This window comes from Pagrus major, chromosome 19, assembly GCF_040436345.1.
Source record: "Pagrus major chromosome 19, Pma_NU_1.0".
Taxonomy (NCBI): domain Eukaryota; kingdom Metazoa; phylum Chordata; class Actinopteri; order Spariformes; family Sparidae; genus Pagrus; species Pagrus major.
This window is the reverse complement of record NC_133233.1, coordinates 14,896,947-14,915,089: the sequence shown is the minus strand read 5'-3', so window position 1 is coordinate 14,915,089 and position 18,143 is coordinate 14,896,947. Positions and strand designations below refer to the sequence as shown.

The 18,143-nt window shown below is 40.7% G+C and overlaps 2 protein-coding genes and 1 non-coding gene across 3 annotated transcripts; 1 reads left to right on the top strand and 2 right to left on the bottom strand.

The window, feature by feature from the left end:
- Positions 1-12: 12 nt before the first annotated feature.
- On the bottom strand, positions 13-2,239 carry cmbl (carboxymethylenebutenolidase homolog (Pseudomonas)). The gene is made up of 6 exons (XM_073487815.1): positions 2,152-2,239; positions 1,731-1,945; positions 1,504-1,611; positions 1,193-1,335; positions 940-1,031; positions 13-733 (listed from the first exon to the last, which is right to left on the bottom strand). Exons 2-6 carry the CDS (start codon positions 1,943-1,945, stop codon positions 554-556), a joined length of 738 nt encoding a protein of 245 aa, XP_073343916.1. The 5' UTR covers positions 2,152-2,239; the 3' UTR covers positions 13-553.
- Positions 2,240-2,654: 415 nt separating this feature from the next.
- trnat-agu (transfer RNA threonine (anticodon AGU)) lies at positions 2,655-2,728 on the bottom strand. Its single transcript has one exon. It is a non-coding gene; the product is annotated as a tRNA-Thr (tRNA).
- Positions 2,729-3,627: 899 nt separating this feature from the next.
- LOC141014425 (E3 ubiquitin-protein ligase MARCHF6-like) lies at positions 3,628-18,127 on the top strand. The gene is made up of 25 exons (XM_073488206.1): positions 3,628-4,046; positions 4,569-4,668; positions 6,482-6,555; positions 6,730-6,873; positions 7,419-7,491; positions 7,684-7,852; positions 8,084-8,273; positions 9,298-9,359; positions 9,462-9,494; positions 9,585-9,636; positions 9,971-10,029; positions 10,127-10,207; positions 10,358-10,426; positions 10,665-10,739; positions 11,934-12,068; positions 12,149-12,369; positions 12,690-12,827; positions 12,928-13,150; positions 14,744-14,813; positions 15,042-15,223; positions 15,541-15,675; positions 15,854-15,943; positions 16,292-16,424; positions 16,757-16,892; positions 17,578-18,127. The coding sequence occupies exons 1-25, from the start codon at positions 4,028-4,030 to the stop codon at positions 17,663-17,665; spliced, it is 2,751 nt and encodes a 916-aa protein (XP_073344307.1). The 5' UTR covers positions 3,628-4,027; the 3' UTR covers positions 17,666-18,127.
- The last annotated feature ends 16 nt before the right edge of the window (positions 18,128-18,143 follow it).

The following is an 18,143-nucleotide window of genomic DNA, read 5'->3' as shown; positions in this document are numbered from 1 at the left end:
CCAGACTCGTAGTTCTGATTTCAAGCCGCCAATTCTGAACCTGATATTTGATCTTTATTTGTGTTTTCCACATCAGGTGAACAGTACATGTCTTTATAAAACTTGAGAATGTACGCAAAAAAATTGGAAAGTTGATGCATTAAAAGTAATCCACATACTCAATTCTATGAATGTAATACAATCTTTTGTTCTTTACAACATATTGCATATTTATTTTGGCACAAGGCAGAAGTGCTAAATGGTTATGGCTCCACAATTAAAATTCACATTTCATTAACATTAAAAATGGTAGTTTGTCAGTATCCATACATTAACATCCAGACCTCTAAAATAAAACATACAAGAAACATTTGGAAAACAACTGGAATGTCACCAATCAAACTAAAATTATGGGTAATGATCACTGTCCTGAGCTCTCTGTGAAATAGCGCCTCTACATTTTCATTTTCAGGTTTTAATGCTGTGTGTAGAAACACAATTCTCAGCATCGTTTCCAACTCCAGCATTTTTGTGTAACTGACTGTCCATATGCTGAAGCATCTGACCTTCTCATTTACATGTACTTGTTGAGCCAGTTGAGCATGTCTGTCCTGGCCTCCTGGATGCTTGGTTTGTCTGTGGGGTTGATGTCCTCTCTTTTGCGGTGGACAAACCCGTGAGTCTGACCAGGAAAGATCTTCACCTGGTAATCCACTGTGCATTTCTCCTTAAGCTTTGCTTCAAGGGCACTCACCTGAGGAGCAAGCACAGGTGTATGGCAGAGATTATGGCATTTTTAAGTGAATTTCTGTGCAATAGAAGTCCCTTGTGCATTTTCTGATCTTGTTCTGACTAAAAACGTTTCATTGCTGGAGTATTTCAACGTATCAGGGGCATACAGAGGATACCTTTTGGTGCTCAAACATCAGGGCGCATTTATGGAAGTTCTTGCATACTGACCTGGTCCAGAGGGATAACCTCATCTTTTTCCCCAAAGATGAACAGCGTTGGACTCTTCAGTTCGTACCTGTCCTCTCTTTCACGGATGATCCCTGCACAGTGAGATCATCATCAAAACCACTTTACAGCAAACACTTCTGCACATGGTCCTGATTCTGCACCAAATTACATTCTCAAAACGACATATTCTGCAAACCAATATTGCTGTTTTTGTAATACTGTAACGGAATAAGGAAAGACACTTGAGACATACCATAGACTGACACTCCAGCTTTAACATCTGGATACTGCAGGGTAAGGTAATGTGTTGCCACCCCTCCCCAGCAGAAGCCCACTGCTCCAATGTGTTTGGCACCACACTGCTCCTTCAGGAACCTCAGCACTGCATCCACCTCTCTGGGGAAGGAAATACCATGACCATAATGTCTTATGCATACATAAAAAAAGATCATCAAGCCTTTTAAAACCTCAGATCATGTGAATAACTGCCACATTTAATAACTTTAAAGGTGAAAACTACAAACAGAACATTTTTAACTCAGCTGAACAGAGGCCCTTGGTTACTTGTTAATGTTGGTTGGCTTTTTGTCTTCAAGCCACTCCTGAAATTTGGACCAGTCGTGTGATGGACCCCACGGCTCCTTTCCAGTATAGAAGTCTGGACAAACAGCACTGCTCAGAGCAGAACAATGGCAGAAGACATGTTTGTTAAAAGGTCAAACTGGCCTTCATAAGCACACACATGATCATCCACTCTTTCTGTTCTGCGCAGTGCAATGATTTTTACTCACATGTATCCATTGGCAGCCAACATATCAGCCATGTATCTGGTGTTGGGAAGCTGCCACCCATAGATGTCTTGTATGACTATGATGGCCTTGTCAGATGCAGAGGATGGTTTCACTACATAAGCTTTGATGTGCTCGATCTGGACCTCCTGACCGAGACCCCCGTAGTCCATCCGATCACCAATATCACAGGGGCATGGCTTAGCTTCATTTGCCATCTGCTGACAGACAGACAGGATCAGACAGACAGTAGAAAGTCAGCTGGATAGAGAGGATTTTTCAGACCTAGCTGTCCCTTAAACACGACTATTTGCACAACACAGTGACTAAGCATTTTGCAAACATAGCTCAAACTTTTCCCACTAGCTGCTCTCGGCCTCAAACAAGTGTGACCATCGATATGCACAGATCAGATCAGACATACCGTGTTGTATTCTGTTTATTCCGACGAGAGAAGAGACAATGTGGGGTCTTTTGAAGGGCTCAAAAGGTTGCAGCCAGGTCGGTCATTGTAAATCCGCAGGGTCAATGGCAAAGAATAAAAATTCCTGCCATGACCTTCAAAATAAAAGCTCTAATATTCTACATTACAAGTTACATATTTGGGGATCAAATTTTTTTTTTTTTATAAATGAGGGATTTAGATATTATGTAGCTTTTTGCCCAGGTCTCTTTCTTAAATACTGCAGCTTCTACATTTGAAATTAACCTCTGAAGCAGATATCATTTTACCTTCTCTCTCTGCGTGTGGTGCGGACACCGACCTTACTTCCGGTACCATTCTGTGCTTCAATCTGACTTGACCAGGGAGTTTTGGCGACGTTTTATAGCGTTAAACAATTGCGGAAACAGACCCAAAGTTCATATTTGTTATACAAGTATTTATATGTTGAAGCACGGTGCTTTAACTCAGACGACAGTCTCAAAAGGCACCGCTGGGATTCGAACCCAGGATCTCCTGTTTACTAGACAGGCGCTTTAACCAACTAAGCCACGGCGCCGCTGATGGGGCCGGCCGATAGCACTGTAGGCTTTCATGCCCCGGCATGTTATTATTAATTAATAATTCATTATTTATTTCGACAAAAAATAAAGTTAACCTCATGATGTGCTTACTTTCGAAAAATAAAAAATATCTCTTGATAAAATAGCTTCTTGTGATTTCTGAAATATATAACCACAACCGATGATATTTGAGTTAACATATTTAAAATAATAGCAGGGAACCTATTGGATTAATATTATCCATACATTATTTCGCCACAGATAAGATAAGAAGGTTATGTTCAAATAAGTTATGCTTGAAAAAATTACTTCGTTACTTCGAAATAAAATAAAGTAGCAATTTTTGTAACAGCAATTTAATTGTCCGAAGAAGTAAAGGCGTGTTGAAAGAGTTAAGACACCTGAACCCCAAATTGCGTTTAAAGTTTACACAAGTGTGCATTCACAGTGAATAAACTGTAGAGTTTCATGTCATGTAAAATGCTTCAGAAAGTGAATTGACATTTTGAGGAAGTATGGCTATTTTTCTTGTAAAATATCTAAACCAAGTAAGATATTTCTCACAAGACTAGCCCCGGTATTTAAACTACTTTGCCTACGGTGCAATTAAAATGTTATAAAAGTGGTCTGTTCACATTTCATCCTGCAGATGTCGCTGTTTAACACGGACGGATATTTTTGATACACGGTTTCTACATTATCAGAGTGAAAACGAAGAAATTAATAAAATGTTTGCAACGTAGATACAGATGTACATTTTAATTGTGCTTGCGTATTATATAATATAAATCATAACTTTCAATTTAAAAAAATATGAATTTACAGCTTTCCCTTCACTAACCACGTGACGGTTGTCATGGAAGTTTACCTGCCGTAAAACTTGAACCGCTGCGGTAAAGTAAAATTGTTGTGACAGGGGCTAGCAGTGACGTTAGCTAGCGCATGCGTTAGCAAGCTCGGCTAGCCATTTGTCTCCTGGGTTAACTGTCACTTCAGCAACACAGAGGATGAAACGTTTTTGTAGTTATTCGTTTTACACCGAAAATACACCGTAAAAAATAAAAGCTTTTGTTTAGCGGCGAACACAGACTGGGTGTGAGAGGACACAACGAAGCAAGCGCTGGCGTTCAGTCTGTTGGGAAACCATTTTATGATTGTCAATGCATCCGACACATAAGGATATACTCGTCTCGCTAGCTTAACGTAGCTAGCTAAACGATATTTTCTGTGTCGTGGATGGGTTCGCTGTACAAGGTACTCCTGGAAGAAACGGTGACCGGTGCTTAGCGAACAACATGGACACTGCCGAAGAAGGTAAATAACCGAAAGGCGTAACTGGTTGCTCCCCGGCTGGGTTTCACTAGCGTTAGCTACGTCAGTGTATCACCGAGAACCGAGGCTCCTGCTAAGCTGGCCTGCTAATGGTTAACTCAGCTGGATAGCATAGCCTGTCAATGAAATGTGAGATTTATTCAGGAAGATGGGAGAAGACTGATGTTGTAATACTGCAGCCGAGCTCAATATACGCGTACTATAAATCAGCAATGTATTGGAGAGTGTAGAAAAGGACTAGAAGTCCCTGGTGATGTAATCAGTCTCCTGATGTATGGTCATATAGATAAGAATAAGTTCATCGTGTCACTCACTTAAATGTATACATCTTGCTTATCTAAGTATCTATCATTTCCTGCTTGGTGCCTATGGATTCAATTCTCTGAGCAAAAGACACCTGTCTATTAACACAGCACTGCCACCTACTCTCTGTCTGCACATCTGTGTTTGTTCAGCATTTGGCGATGGGTGTCATATATCATATGTGTTTGTTTGTGTCTGCAGCGGATATTTGTCGTGTGTGCCGCTCTGAGGGGACCCCAGACAAACCCCTGTACCACCCTTGTGTCTGCACTGGCAGTATCAAATTTATCCACCAGGAATGGTAAGTGTGTTTGACTCTTCAGCTGTCATTACTGTGAACTCCTACTTCTCACTCTATGCACACAAGCACACTGTCTCCCAGAAACCCAGCCAAGAGAATATTTGGTTTCTTCATAAAAATTGCTGTTACCTGGGTTATTTTTAATCTCATAGTCCAAAAATAAAAACCCAGAGCGGTGTTTATATGCTTATATTATAATAGGATTAATACAGTATAGGGATTTGCTATATTTCAGGGTGACTGCTAATGAATTGGATAACTCGGTGCTTAAGTTGTGCCCTATTATTGTTCCTCCTTGGATAGCAAATGTAATTGAAGAATCATGAAAGGATTAAGAACAGGTTCATCCCCTGTCACATCCAGGTTGTATAGCATCCCAGATATCTTAGCTTAGGTGTGGTGGAATTTGCCTGGTGAAAACAATACCAGCCCCTGCAGGTATTTTGGAGAAGATGCTTTGTTCTCATCTGTCCTGTGTGTGAGCGTCAGTGGTTACAAGAGGGTCAGGTGCATGGAAATCCCCAGGCAGTGGCAGAGACCAGGTCTGGATTGTTCTGTTGTTCAACCTCTGTCTGAATCCATATTAGTTCAGGGTCACCCCCTCAAAGTTTAGAATAACAGTCTATTGTGTTTGGATAGTATAGTTGTGCTGAGTGTGTGCAGGCGGACCGTAGTTATGTTTATCTTCTGTCTTTGTGGTTACAATACAGACAAACCCCCAGAAACACAAAGGTAGCCATCAAACTTTATGTACTATAGGATGACATTTCAATGTTAAAGTGACATGTCTCACAGTTTCATACTTCTTTGGGCGAATCAGAAAATTGAGGTGTTTTCACTTATGACTCGCTTTGCAAATGTATGCCAGAATATGTGTCAGAATGTCTTTGTTGATTTTGAGACGGTCAGCTGGATGAAATGGCCAGTTTCCCACATAAATCCCAGCTGTTGTGGATTCATAATGCCAATCTCGGTACTGAACATATCACATTAACAAACCAAGACGGAATAAATGTGTTCCGTCACTCTCTTGCTTAGTTATGGTACATCAAACCTTGTGTGTTTTTTGTCAGGAGGGCATAGTGAGAACATTGAATGATGTAAGGTGAATTGCAACTGTGTAGGTCTCATGACACACGTTTGTAATGCTGTCATATGTGTTGGAATCAGCCGGTGTAATGACTCCCTTACCTAACCCTGTTAGTAATCCTAGAATCTCGTCTATGTAACAACAAGCTGGGATGGTGGTGTTATGGGTAACATACAAGCACAAATCAGCTCAGGAATAACTGATACACCCTGTTAGCTGTTGGTCAGAAAGTGAGTGTTGTACCGTGACTGAAACATGATGACTACTCACGGTCAGTCTCTGTTGGGTCCGGAGGTCCTAGAGAGGTCATCACAACTGGTAGCCTTTTGGCATCCATGAAAAAGTTTACGTTCGGTCAGCAATGTAGACCTTTGTCTCACAGAGTTAAAGATCCCAGACTGCGGTTTAAATATGTAACACAGTGGTTGTTTTTGAGCGGCAGTATGAAGTATAATCTTGTTAATCCAAATGTGTTGCAAATAGAGACCATTTGGGAGATAGAGCATGTCCACACATTCATCCATTTTTAAATATTTTTAGGGATTTTAAAGGTGGATATTTTAATTGATCTATTCATTGATGTAAATATTGAGTTTTTCCAGTATCTGTCCCCAAATTCACACCTGCAAAATGATGTCATCAAACATAAAATCTCTCAACCAGCACATGTTTTGGGCTGTTGAATTGTGTGCTACTGTTGACCCTCTAAATGTTACTTTACAGTTTGGTCCAGTGGCTGAAGCACAGCAGGAAGGAGTACTGTGAATTATGCAAGCACAGATTTGCTTTCACACCAAGTAAGTACTTGTAACATTGATGGATCATCCACTTTTGATATATTATTAACAGCCCTAAGTTTCCTAAACAAGCCTTACAGATGGGGCCATATGGTTCTTTTTATTGTGAATTTTATCACACATGAAAGATCATTTAAATGTCCCTGGTTCACTTTTTTCCTCCGTCCTCTTCAGTCTACTCCCCAGACATGCCCTCACGTCTGCCCATCCAGGATATATGTGCAGGCCTGCTGACCAGTGTGGGTACAGCCATCCGCTATTGGTTCCATTACACACTGGTGGCCTTCGCATGGCTCGGGGTGGTTCCTCTAACTGCATGTAAGTAGTAAACACACGGACACAAATGCAGAGGTAAACTGGAAGTGTACACAAGGTTGCAGTGATCTCATTTGTCCTCCTTTCTTACATTTCATATCAGTTGTTTCAAAGATTTATTATCCTAAACACGTCATTTACCTGTTTACTCTCTTCATAAATGGATTTGTCTGATTTAGGCTGATGAGTATGATAGGAAATGTTCATTATACTGTTAGTTGACCCCTTAAGTATTACTTAATATCCGCAGTTCTGTCCTTGTGTGGGTGAGAGGAAGTTTTTCACTTGTAGCATGTGTGAAGCACATGAAGTGTAAGCATTACACATGAGCTAATGTTATGGTTTAACACGAAGGAATTACAGCTTTAGCACCGCTACATAACAAGCAATGCTGTGTGTGCTCCAAGATATGTAAATCCACCTCAGTACTCGATGTAAGAAATGTAGGCTCGATCTATTTAAATCTCATTATGTAAGCTGTTACCATTCAGTATTTTAAATGTATTCTAAAATTGCATAATTACACAAATGTATTTGTCTGATCTCAGGTCGCATCTACAAGTGTCTGTTTACCGGCTCTGTGAGCTCACTTTTGACACTGCCACTGGACATGCTCTCTACGTGAGTGGTGATACGGTTTTTCTCCAGCACTACACACACTAGTATGGGAAATAATGCTAAATTAAGTGAAAGCTACTCTGTTTTACTTGTGCATTGCCTTCATCTCCCCATAGCTTTTGTTTAAAAGACAATCCCAGTGGTTTTGTATGGTTATATATAAATATATATGTTTAAATGTTTGTGCTCCTGCAGAGAGAACCTGCTTGCAGATTGTCTACAGGGCTGCTTCGTGGTCACCTGCACGCTGTGTGCATTTATCAGCCTGGTGTGGCTCAGAGAACAGATAGTCCATGGTGGTGCTCCCCAGTGGTTAGAGCAGCACCAGCCGCCACCGCCAAATGCAGCCGGACAAGCTAATGAGGTACTTTGCTTGACTAATGACCAATGAGACCAAATCATTCTTTTTACTTAACAAAAGGGGGGAAAAAAACCTTAAAAAGATTATAACAATATCCTACCACAACCCATCTATCTCCTCAACAGTTTTCTAACCTGAGATACATACTTGGACAGCCAATCTTAATCACACACATACACACAAAACTGTCATATTCCCGTATTAAAGTCATGCATCCTCTCCCCTTAACCTCAGGCACAAGCTGCAGGCCAGGGTGCAGCTGATGAGCCCCCTGCAGCCCAGCCAGCCCCTGCTGATCCCCCAGCCCAGAACGAAGCAGAGCCTGAGCCCCCTGATGTCCCCCCAGACCAGGGTGATGACCCAGAGCTTGAAGAAGAGGAGGGAGCAGCAGCTGAAGATGCCGACCCCAACAACGGAGCACAAGGTTGGAATTTGATAAGGGACTGTTATTCAGTTTAGTATCGATGTAAATGAACCACAATATCAGTTTTTATGGCAAGTGTAGCTGTGAGAAGAGTTGTCAGACATGTTTGACACGCATTAGCATAAACAAAAACAGTGATTGTCTTCAAGAATGGATAGCGCACTGCCTGCCTGCCCATCACATTTCACATTGTGTTCTGCATGGTCAGATTTTACAGAGATATGCTGGAATGCCTTATCTTACAAAATAAAAGTGCTTATCATCACAAATCAAGGATAAAGTGCAGTTCATGCACAAATTAAATGGAGCAGAACATCATGAATATAGTGTTTCCAACATTTAATCTCCAACAGACAAGAGAGTAGTTGGAGCAACATGTTTTTGCAGCAGAGAACAACAGGGCTTTATGGAAATGCAGTTTAAAAACACTGAGAAACACTAGAACAAACATGTACCACTGGTGTTAGAGCAAACAAATAGTTTCCACAATGGTCTCATTTGTCAGTTTGCCAAGGCATTACAATTAATTTGAGAGTGATACAACGCCATGTCAAAATGCTACCCGTAGCACTCATATCACCCTAATTTGTTTTGTTTTACCGTGGTTAATGGTCTGATATTGCAGCAGGCTAGGCGAAAAGGACTGATAATGAATTGGGATTGCATTATACATGATTGTAGCTGTGGGGTGTCACTGCAGCCAAATGAATGCAGTGAAAAATCCTCACAATAGGTTGCTCTGCAATTCTATGCTAACAGATTTGACCAGAACAGCATTAATAATGTAACAATAACCACCCTCTTAAATATAATTTTTCTGTGTTGTCGCTAAAGGGCATCTCGAAAACATTTGAGCAGACAATGCAAAATTAAAAGTGTTGTTCTGACAAGCAGAATATGGACTTTATTTTGACATGACACAAAATATTAGATGGGATCACTCGTATGCGGTATTGTATACATTTCTGACTGCTGTGAATGTATTGGTCTTCAATGTATTTCAAGTTCATAACTTTTTGTGTAGATGACATGAATTGGAACGCTTTGGAGTGGGACAGAGCAGCGGAGGAGCTCACCTGGGAAAGGGTAACTTTACATGACATTACTGATCACCAAACAGCCCCATTCCTAGTATACACTTAACAAAACTCTTATGAAACACTGAAAACCTTTCCATTTTTCTTTCAGATGCTTGGCCTCGATGGATCACTTGTATTTTTGGTATGTTTTTATGCCTGTCATGTTCTGTTTTTTACACTTTGAATATTTTGTATGATGAGTTTGTAAGTCTCTTATGTCTTTGTCTTGTAGGAGCATGTTTTTTGGGTAGTGTCTCTCAACACGCTCTTCATCCTGGTCTTCGGTGAGTAGACTGATTGATTGATTGATTGATTGATTGAATTTATTTGATGATTATGAGTACAAAATCATTTTGTACACTAGTAGTTATCATGAAGGATAAAAACACAATAAAGTCTAAAAGGTGTATTTCTATTGTGGTCCTCCAACATACAATAAATGACACAAAAAAGGAAGCAAAACATAAAACTGAAATCTGTATAAGTATACAATGCTGATCCTTCATCATACCGATATCTCAGACTTTTATCTACTTCTTTCTACGGGTTTATTGCATTTTTCTTTTCTAGTTTATAAGCCACAAAGTGATGAATGTCTTCTGTTTTCCCCTCATTCAGCATTTTGTCCCTACCACATCGGGCACTTCTCTGTCGTGGGTCTTGGCTTTGAAGAATATGTAAGATACTGCTTTCATCATCTCAGCCTTATTATGCAATATTGTGTCTCTTATACTGAGATTAACTGCTTGACAACAACTTTGTATTTTTCTTCAGGTCCAAGCCTCCCACTTTGAGGGCTTAATCACAACCATAGTGGGCTACATACTGCTGGCCATGACGCTCATCCTCTGTCACGTATCCTTCCATCTAACACCATCATCAGTCCCTGCACTCTACTGAAATGTAAAACGTGCATTCTCACAATATTACAAGGGCAGATGTGTTCTGATAGGTCTATGCAGGTGTAAATGTGTAAGCAGTGTTGATCCTTAATGGCTGTCTCAGGGACTGGCTGCTCTAGTCAGGTTTCAGCGCTCTAGACGTCTCCTGGGAGTCTGCTACATTGTTGTCAAGGTAATCTGTCTTGTGTAACTCATGTAGGCACCGTCCTTGGTGGAAACAGAAATATTCACTTACTGACATTTACTACATGAGTATGACTTAATCTGTGGGGCTTTTTTGCAGTGATACACAGAAGCTGACGCATAGCAATAATTTTATACATATGTCACCTTTTATTGAGATGAGAAGTTTTTATTGTATTTATATATGGGGTGAAGTGTTACCAAAATAAATGTCTGCTCCATTTCAGGTCTCTCTGCTGGTTGTTGTGGAGATCGGTGTTTTCCCACTCATCTGTGGCTGGTGGCTCGACATCTGCTCTTTAGTAAGACTTTCTTGCTCTCCCACTTATTTTGACTCCTAGCACATCTGTTTTACTCTGTGAAATGATCTCATTCTCTGCATGTTTTAATAAACTGGTGAAATTTAAAGATTTGGATGATGATCAGTTGGCATCATGGTAATAGGAGGGTTAATTTTATTTCATATCCTTGGCTGATGTAGTTACAGATACAGCACCATACGTGTGAGTGACACATAATTTTCTGAAATAGTATCCATGTTTCTACCAGCCTCAAAGGGTTCCTCCAGTGTCAGTGACAGCTAATCTTCCTTTGACATTTCAGTATGTGCTGTTTGACACAATCTGTTAAAATGAGAGTGGTGTTCTCTACCCGGTAGAGGCGTCTTGTCAGACAGCCATTGAAGTGGCTGTTCGACTCAGACATAGAAGCAGATGCTGTTGATCACACAGTTCAGGCATTTATTATTAACACAGGAAAACGGAAAACAAACTGGTTCGGACGTTTGGAGAGTGTTGCATATGCCTCTGGGTTGTGGCTCTCACACGCTGTATCTGCAAGTTTTCACTATTTGAAGCTAACTAGCACAGTGACGGGGAAACCAAGTGCTTCTCCACCTCAAGTGGCCATCTAAGCTTGTGCCCCATGCCACCTATTGTAAGCCAGCGGGTATGTTTGTGGAAAGCCCATCCTGAGCCAATCATCCTGCCTCAGAACAGGTGGAGCAACCTGCACTGCAGAAGGGAACCAAGTGCCTCCTGCTGTGCAGCTGTCTACCTGTGAAAGGAATATAATTGGCCTGAAAATGGACTGTGTTGAATAAGCTATCTTTATCATTTCAGCCTGTCCTACAGATTAAATTTAGCTTCTGATTACAAAGGTAGTTTGGTCTCTGTTGAGATGCTGTTTTTAGAAGCTCTAATAAATATTTCAAATATAGGACCTGAAGTAAAGCATTCATTCTGTTTAAAGCTAAAGAAAAATAGAAACAACAGCACTAAAGCACAAAATGAGACTTAACTTTGAACAGCAGTGGGGGAATCCTTAATTTTACATGTCTAATTTTAATCTGCTAATCTTATGACATGTGTAAATGTTATTCATTGCACATTTTATCATCGAGCCAACTGTGCATTCGTCATCTTATAACCAACACTGAATATTAATCAGTCAGAATGCTTTCTTTTATATAACGTTTTACTTTCTTCATCCTGCAGGAGATGTTTGATGCCTCCCTGAAAGACAGAGAGTTGAGTTTTAAATCAGCCCCTGGGACCACCATGTTCCTGCACTGGCTTGTGGGAATGGTCTACGTCTTCTACTTTGCTTCTTTCATCCTCCTACTGAGAGAGGTAAGATCCTGATGACAAGCATTTTTACATCACTCATGATAAAAATCTTTTGCTAATTTATGTCATTGTTTGTCCATCAGGTGCTGAGGCCGGGAGTGCTGTGGTTTCTGAGAAACCTCAATGACCCAGATTTTAACCCGGTGCAGGAGATGATTCACCTGCCCATCTACAGACACCTGCGGCGGTTCATCCTGTCCGTGGTGGTGTTCGGCTCGATCGTGTTGCTCATGCTGTGGCTGCCCATCAGGCTGATCAAACTACTGCTGCCCACCTTCCTCCCGTACAACGTCATGCTCTACAGGTAACCAGCAGACATAACACAAATAAAGGTCACTTGGCACTAGACTGTGAGAAAGCAGCTGCTGTCTTTGTGAAATGGTGTGTGAGACCACTTCCTTTTCAGGCCAGAACGCCCATGCATTTTGTCAAAGCAGATCTTGAACAAAAGAGGAAATATTGACCATATTACCAACATGAAAGACTGATAAAAACAAGAGGAACAAGAGAAAGCAGATACTCAGAAGTCTTAAGCACTGTGGCTCTGTGTAACCGTGAGGTCCATGCCCTGGCACACATGGTTGAAGTGACATTTTCTGAACCTGTCCACCTCTCTCCCTTCAGTGATGCTCCGGTCAGCGAGCTGTCTCTGGAGCTATTATTACTTCAGGTTGTGCTGCCGGCTCTTTTGGAGCAGGGACACACTCGCCAGTGGCTCAAAGGCCTGGTCAGGGCCTGGACAGTCAGTGCTGGATATTTATTGTAAGTCAGTAATATGGAATTCACTACACACAATTCATACTAAGCTCCTAATCATTCTCAGATTTGCTCTCTATAACTAAACACATCTTTAACTCCACAGGGACCTCCACTCCTACCTCCTCGGGGAGCAGGAGGACAATGACGCCAACCAGCCTGTGAACAACAACAACAATAACAACCCTCCTCCTGGTCACCATAACAACAATAACAACCCTGCACCAGCTGTTGGCGAGGGGCTGCATGCAGCCCATCAGGCCATCCTGCAGCAAGGGGGACCAGTGGGGTTCCAGCCTTATCACAGACCCCTTCGCTTCCCGTTCAGGGTGAGACACTCCAAAGATTTAATGCAGTATCTGGAGAATTATATGTTATATGTCTCCTTTTTTTTCTTATTCTAGTTTAATTTCTGCACCTGTTTGATTTCCAGTTATATTAATTGTTCTTTTGTTAAAGTGTAAAATTTTTAGCATGACAGTATGCACATTTCTCACCTAAAGGATAAATGGAAAAGAGAGTTTAACATAGAGATTAAAGATGATGATTGGGACGAGGCCTGGAAGAGCGCAAAAACCTTGTGTTGAAAGCAATTCACCTCAAATTTTTACACACATCCCCTTCCCAACGCCATAAGTTTACTCTTGATTTTTCTCCACTATGTCTCAAGTGCAAAATAGAAACAGGCAGTCTCACCCACTGCCTGTGGTCTTGCAGGAAAATACAGCAATTCTGGTATGTTATAGGACGGGAAATTGATAAGATCTTATCTATTACTACAGAGTGTGACCCACTGTGTATGCTACTTGGGATATCAGATGCCTCTATTAATGATAAATATAAAGTGAAACTAAACAAAATTCTTCCATTTTGTGCAAGAGAATACATTCTTTTGAACTGCACAACTGACAAAATTCAATCTAAAACATATTGGCATAAGATCATACTTGAATATATATAATTGGACTATTTGACATGCATTTTACATGACAGAGGCAATATATTTCACAAAATATGGGAGCCCTTTATGTCATATATTGATTCAGATATCTCCGCTATTTTTACAAGAGGGTTTATGTAGTGTAGATGTGAGTGAATCCTGCCTTATAGCTGTTTGTTACTGTTCCTTGTAGGTTGTGAAAATCCTCAATCCTCGTCTCCTGCCAACGTGTTTGAATATGTGTCTTTGAAGTCGAGATGTTCTGTTCCGTTTGGTTTTGTCCTATTTTTGTTTTTATTGCTTTTGTTCTGCAGATCGATTGCTTTGATGCAATCACAGTGTCTTTTGTTAAATCAAAATAAATGAATATATATTAAATAAAAAAGAAAAAGGTTAAACATTGTTAGATGCATGGATTCCAGCTGAAATATGAACTCTTTCAGTGTTTTCACAAATCAGTATTACCATGGCTGCCCAACCACACAGTCACAATGTGTATTTAAGACAACCAGCCAACAATTTTAGTAAAATAGTGGAAAACGATATAATTGGGACAGCAAGCTTTCCATGCAAATGCAAATTCAGATGTATATGTTTAAAGTTAATGTACTTTAACTGAGTGTAATGATAAAGCTTAAAGTCATTGTTTAAAAGATAAAATGAATAAGACTAGGGCCACCTAGCAATTGTGGTTGTCCACAAAAATTCAGAAAAACACCGTAGGTACCACTTACTGTACATCTGAGGCCATACAACTCAAATCCCAGTCATTACACCCCTCCTCCTTCATGTGAAAGGCCTTGATCTGCATGTGCGCTGCTATAAATATCGTATATAATCATTTGTAGTTTATAAATACAGACAAATATACAGATATAGACACATTTCTACAGTGTTGCAGGGAAAGGAAATCAAATATGTCCAAGCTGATCACTTTAATAAATTCAGTTGTATTCTAAAACTTTTTTCCTCTTTTCTCCAGATCGTGTTGCTTATAGCTTTCATGTGCATCACTCTGCTGGTGGCCAGTCTGGTGTGCCTAACGCTACCAGGTGAGAAAAGCACAACCAGCAATTTTCTGCTTTGTAGACCTACACCCAAACCATAATTAAAGGGTAAATCTATATATATACGTGCATGTCTCTGCAGTGTAAACGGTTCTTTTTGAAGTTCTAGCTCACATAGTATTTCACTTCCAGGCTTCCAGGCCTAAGGAACACTGTAAATTTGGAAAAATGGTGAAGAGGGGTCATGTTTGCTTTGTCACATGTGTGTTTCAGTGTTCACTGGGCGCTGGCTGATGTCCTTCTGGACAGGAAGCTCCAAAATCCACGAACTGTACACAGCGGCCTGCGGCCTGTATGTCTGCTGGCTGTCCATCCGAGGAGTCACTGTGCTGCTGGCCTGGATGCCCCAGGGACGCACCGTCATCATGCACAAAGTCCAGGAGTGGACGCTCATGGTGGGTTCCTGTGAGCAGCCTCTATTGTTGCCAAACACCAAAATTGGGCAGCAGAGTGGTGCAGTGATTAGTTGTTCTTTATCCAGCCATTAGATTGTCTACAGCTGGACCTGGATGCAATGTTTTGTTAAATGGTTGGCTGCTTGTTACGAACTCATTAGCCGGTATTCAAATTTAGAAGCAGCTGTCTAGTAGTAATATTCCAACTGTGCAAGCTTCAACTCAAGTCATTCACCCTGCCATCAAGGAAGACATTTGGTACAATCAAAGGCGAATAAAACTTAAACTACCATGCGTGTACTGCTTTGTTTGTGCAGATACTGAAGACCCTGGTTGTAGCTCTGCTGGTCGCTGGAGTCATCCCACTGCTACTGGGCCTGCTGTTTGAATTGGTCATTGTGGCCCCACTCAGGGTACCCCTGGACCAAACACCCCTCTTCTATCCTTGGCAGGTATGACTTTGTCTGTATTGTATGATTATGTTCCTTTATTCTCCTCCTTTTCCAGACCGCCTTTTAGTGGTTCATTGTTGTGTAGGTAATGTGTTGTATTTTTTCCTTTACCATAAATAATAATTTCCTCTTCTTGTATCGATGTTCATCTATTGATCTCTCTGTTATCTTTCTACAGGACTGGGCTCTTGGAGTGCTCCATGCCAAAATAATTGCCGCCATCACACTCATGGGCCCTCAGTGGTGGCTGAAGACTGTTATTGAGCAGGTGGGTTTCATATAGATATTGGACATTACCTTCTTCATTTAGCTAAACATGTTATGATCTTAAGATGCTGTATATTCTCTTTTTGACCAACAAGTATCCACTATAAAAAATCATTTTTAATGTCTTTGCTGGATAAGAAACAAATATATATAGCTGTTTACATGTAGTCTAGTTTGTATGCAGTATATAAAAAGGGCAGAAGGGCAGTTGAGTGATAAGTCTGTAGTGCAGTAGGAGGAATTGGGCTAAAGCTCCCATGTCACTAAACCTTGAGAAGTACAGTGGAAACTAACCGCATCTGTAGGTGTTGGTGTTGTACAGTCTAAAAACTATAAACTTTCTCTTTAGGTTTACGCAAACGGAATTCGCAACATTGATCTCCAGTTCATCATTCGTAAACTGGCAGCTCCAGTCATCTCAGTGCTTTTGCTGTCCTTGTGTGTGCCGTATGTGATCGCTGCTGGGGTGGTGCCTGCTGTAGGTGAGTGTCTGAGAACAGGTGTGTCAATAAAAGAGTCGGTCCAAGGGTTAATACTGGAGCAACACACTAAGACAAATACCAGTAAATACCCTTTTCTGTGCTGGCTAATACATACAATATTGGTTGCAAAAAAATGATTAAAGCACTGGCCCTGTTTTTTAAAGTTTGCATTAAAGTAATCCCTTGAACGTGCTATGAAGTATCATCAAATTAGCATTTTTTCCAAGATATTTAGTTCCTTCTTATCTCAGATGGATGATGCAGTGCCTACAGTGTAAGCTAAGGAGATGTTCATTGAAGCAATTTGCAGCTTAAGTGCATTACTTTTGCAGGAGTCACCCCTGAGATGGAGATTCTAATGCAGAGGAGGATCTACCCCTTCCTCCTGATGGTGGTCTCGCTCATCGGCATCCTGTCCTTCCAGATCCGACAGTTCAAACGCCTTTATGAACACATCAAGAACGACAAGTAAGGATCTTTTAAGCATATACCCATGTGTGGAAACAACAAACACGTTGTGTTATGTTCAATGACTATAAAGCCAGTTTCCAGTGTAAATATTCTAAGTTAAAGGGGCACTGTGTAGTTTTTGGAGAAGAAATTCAAACTCAGAACTGTAATATTTATAATATTAATGAGGTGATAATACAAACTCAGAAATATTTATTTTTTCCATATCTGAATAAACAAGCTGTTCTCAGACGAAATTAAGGTCCCCAGAACACTGCTTGAAGCTAGAAAGGTGGCAGGGTCCGCCACATATAAACAATGTTAAACAGTATGAAACTGTGTTGTCCTTTAAGGTCAGTTTGTTTATTCAGTTTATTCAGTCATGAAAACGAAGTGTTTGTTTATTTAATTTGTGTAGGCATAAAAAATCAGTCAATGAAGATCTTTCTCTTCTGATTAAAATTTCTTCCCCAAAACTACGTAGTGCACCTTTACAAACATCTGGTGCAACGTTGCTCTATGCTAACTGGACTTTTGGTTTAAACAGTTGATATCCAGGTTTTCAAAATGCTATTTCTTGTCACGGCTTTTGATTTAAGAGGACATAATTACAGTCGTTAAGCGTAAGAAAATGTGCTTTTAGCCTGAAAGTCTGAAAATAAGAATCCCAGTATAAATATTGTGATTATCTCTCTCTTTACAGGTACCTGGTTGGACAGAGGCTGGTCAACTACGAACGGAAAGCTGGAAGAGCAAGCTCAGTCCCGCCCTCCAACCCCATCGCAGAGTAGATTTTTGTGTCACACGTTGCCACATTTTTGCACCTGTTACCCTGCGTACAGCCTCTCTCCACCCCAACCCCTTCTGGTTTTCAACTCAGCCCTTGGACGGCGATCCTTTCGAACCTCCGATGGATCTTGGTGGATTTGAATGGATGTTGTTGAATTCCCTATCACGCCCGTCAAGGCGGTACAAGAGGGAAATGTATTATAATCACGGGACAGCTGAGTAAATCCCCTCCGAGAAACGGAATAGGCAGGAGGGTGAGGGGGTTAGAGGTTTGATTTGAAGCTCAACATCTGTATTGTCGTTCACGCCTTGCTTTGTAAAGTGCTGCCTGATAATTGTACATGTGTAAATACTTTGAACGCAGACTTTGTCTTAAAAAAAAAAAGACGGATATGGATTAATGCAATGACCATTGTACATCTTAAAAGTGTATGTATAATTTATTAAATCAAACTGACAATTTATCTTTTTTGGTTTTTG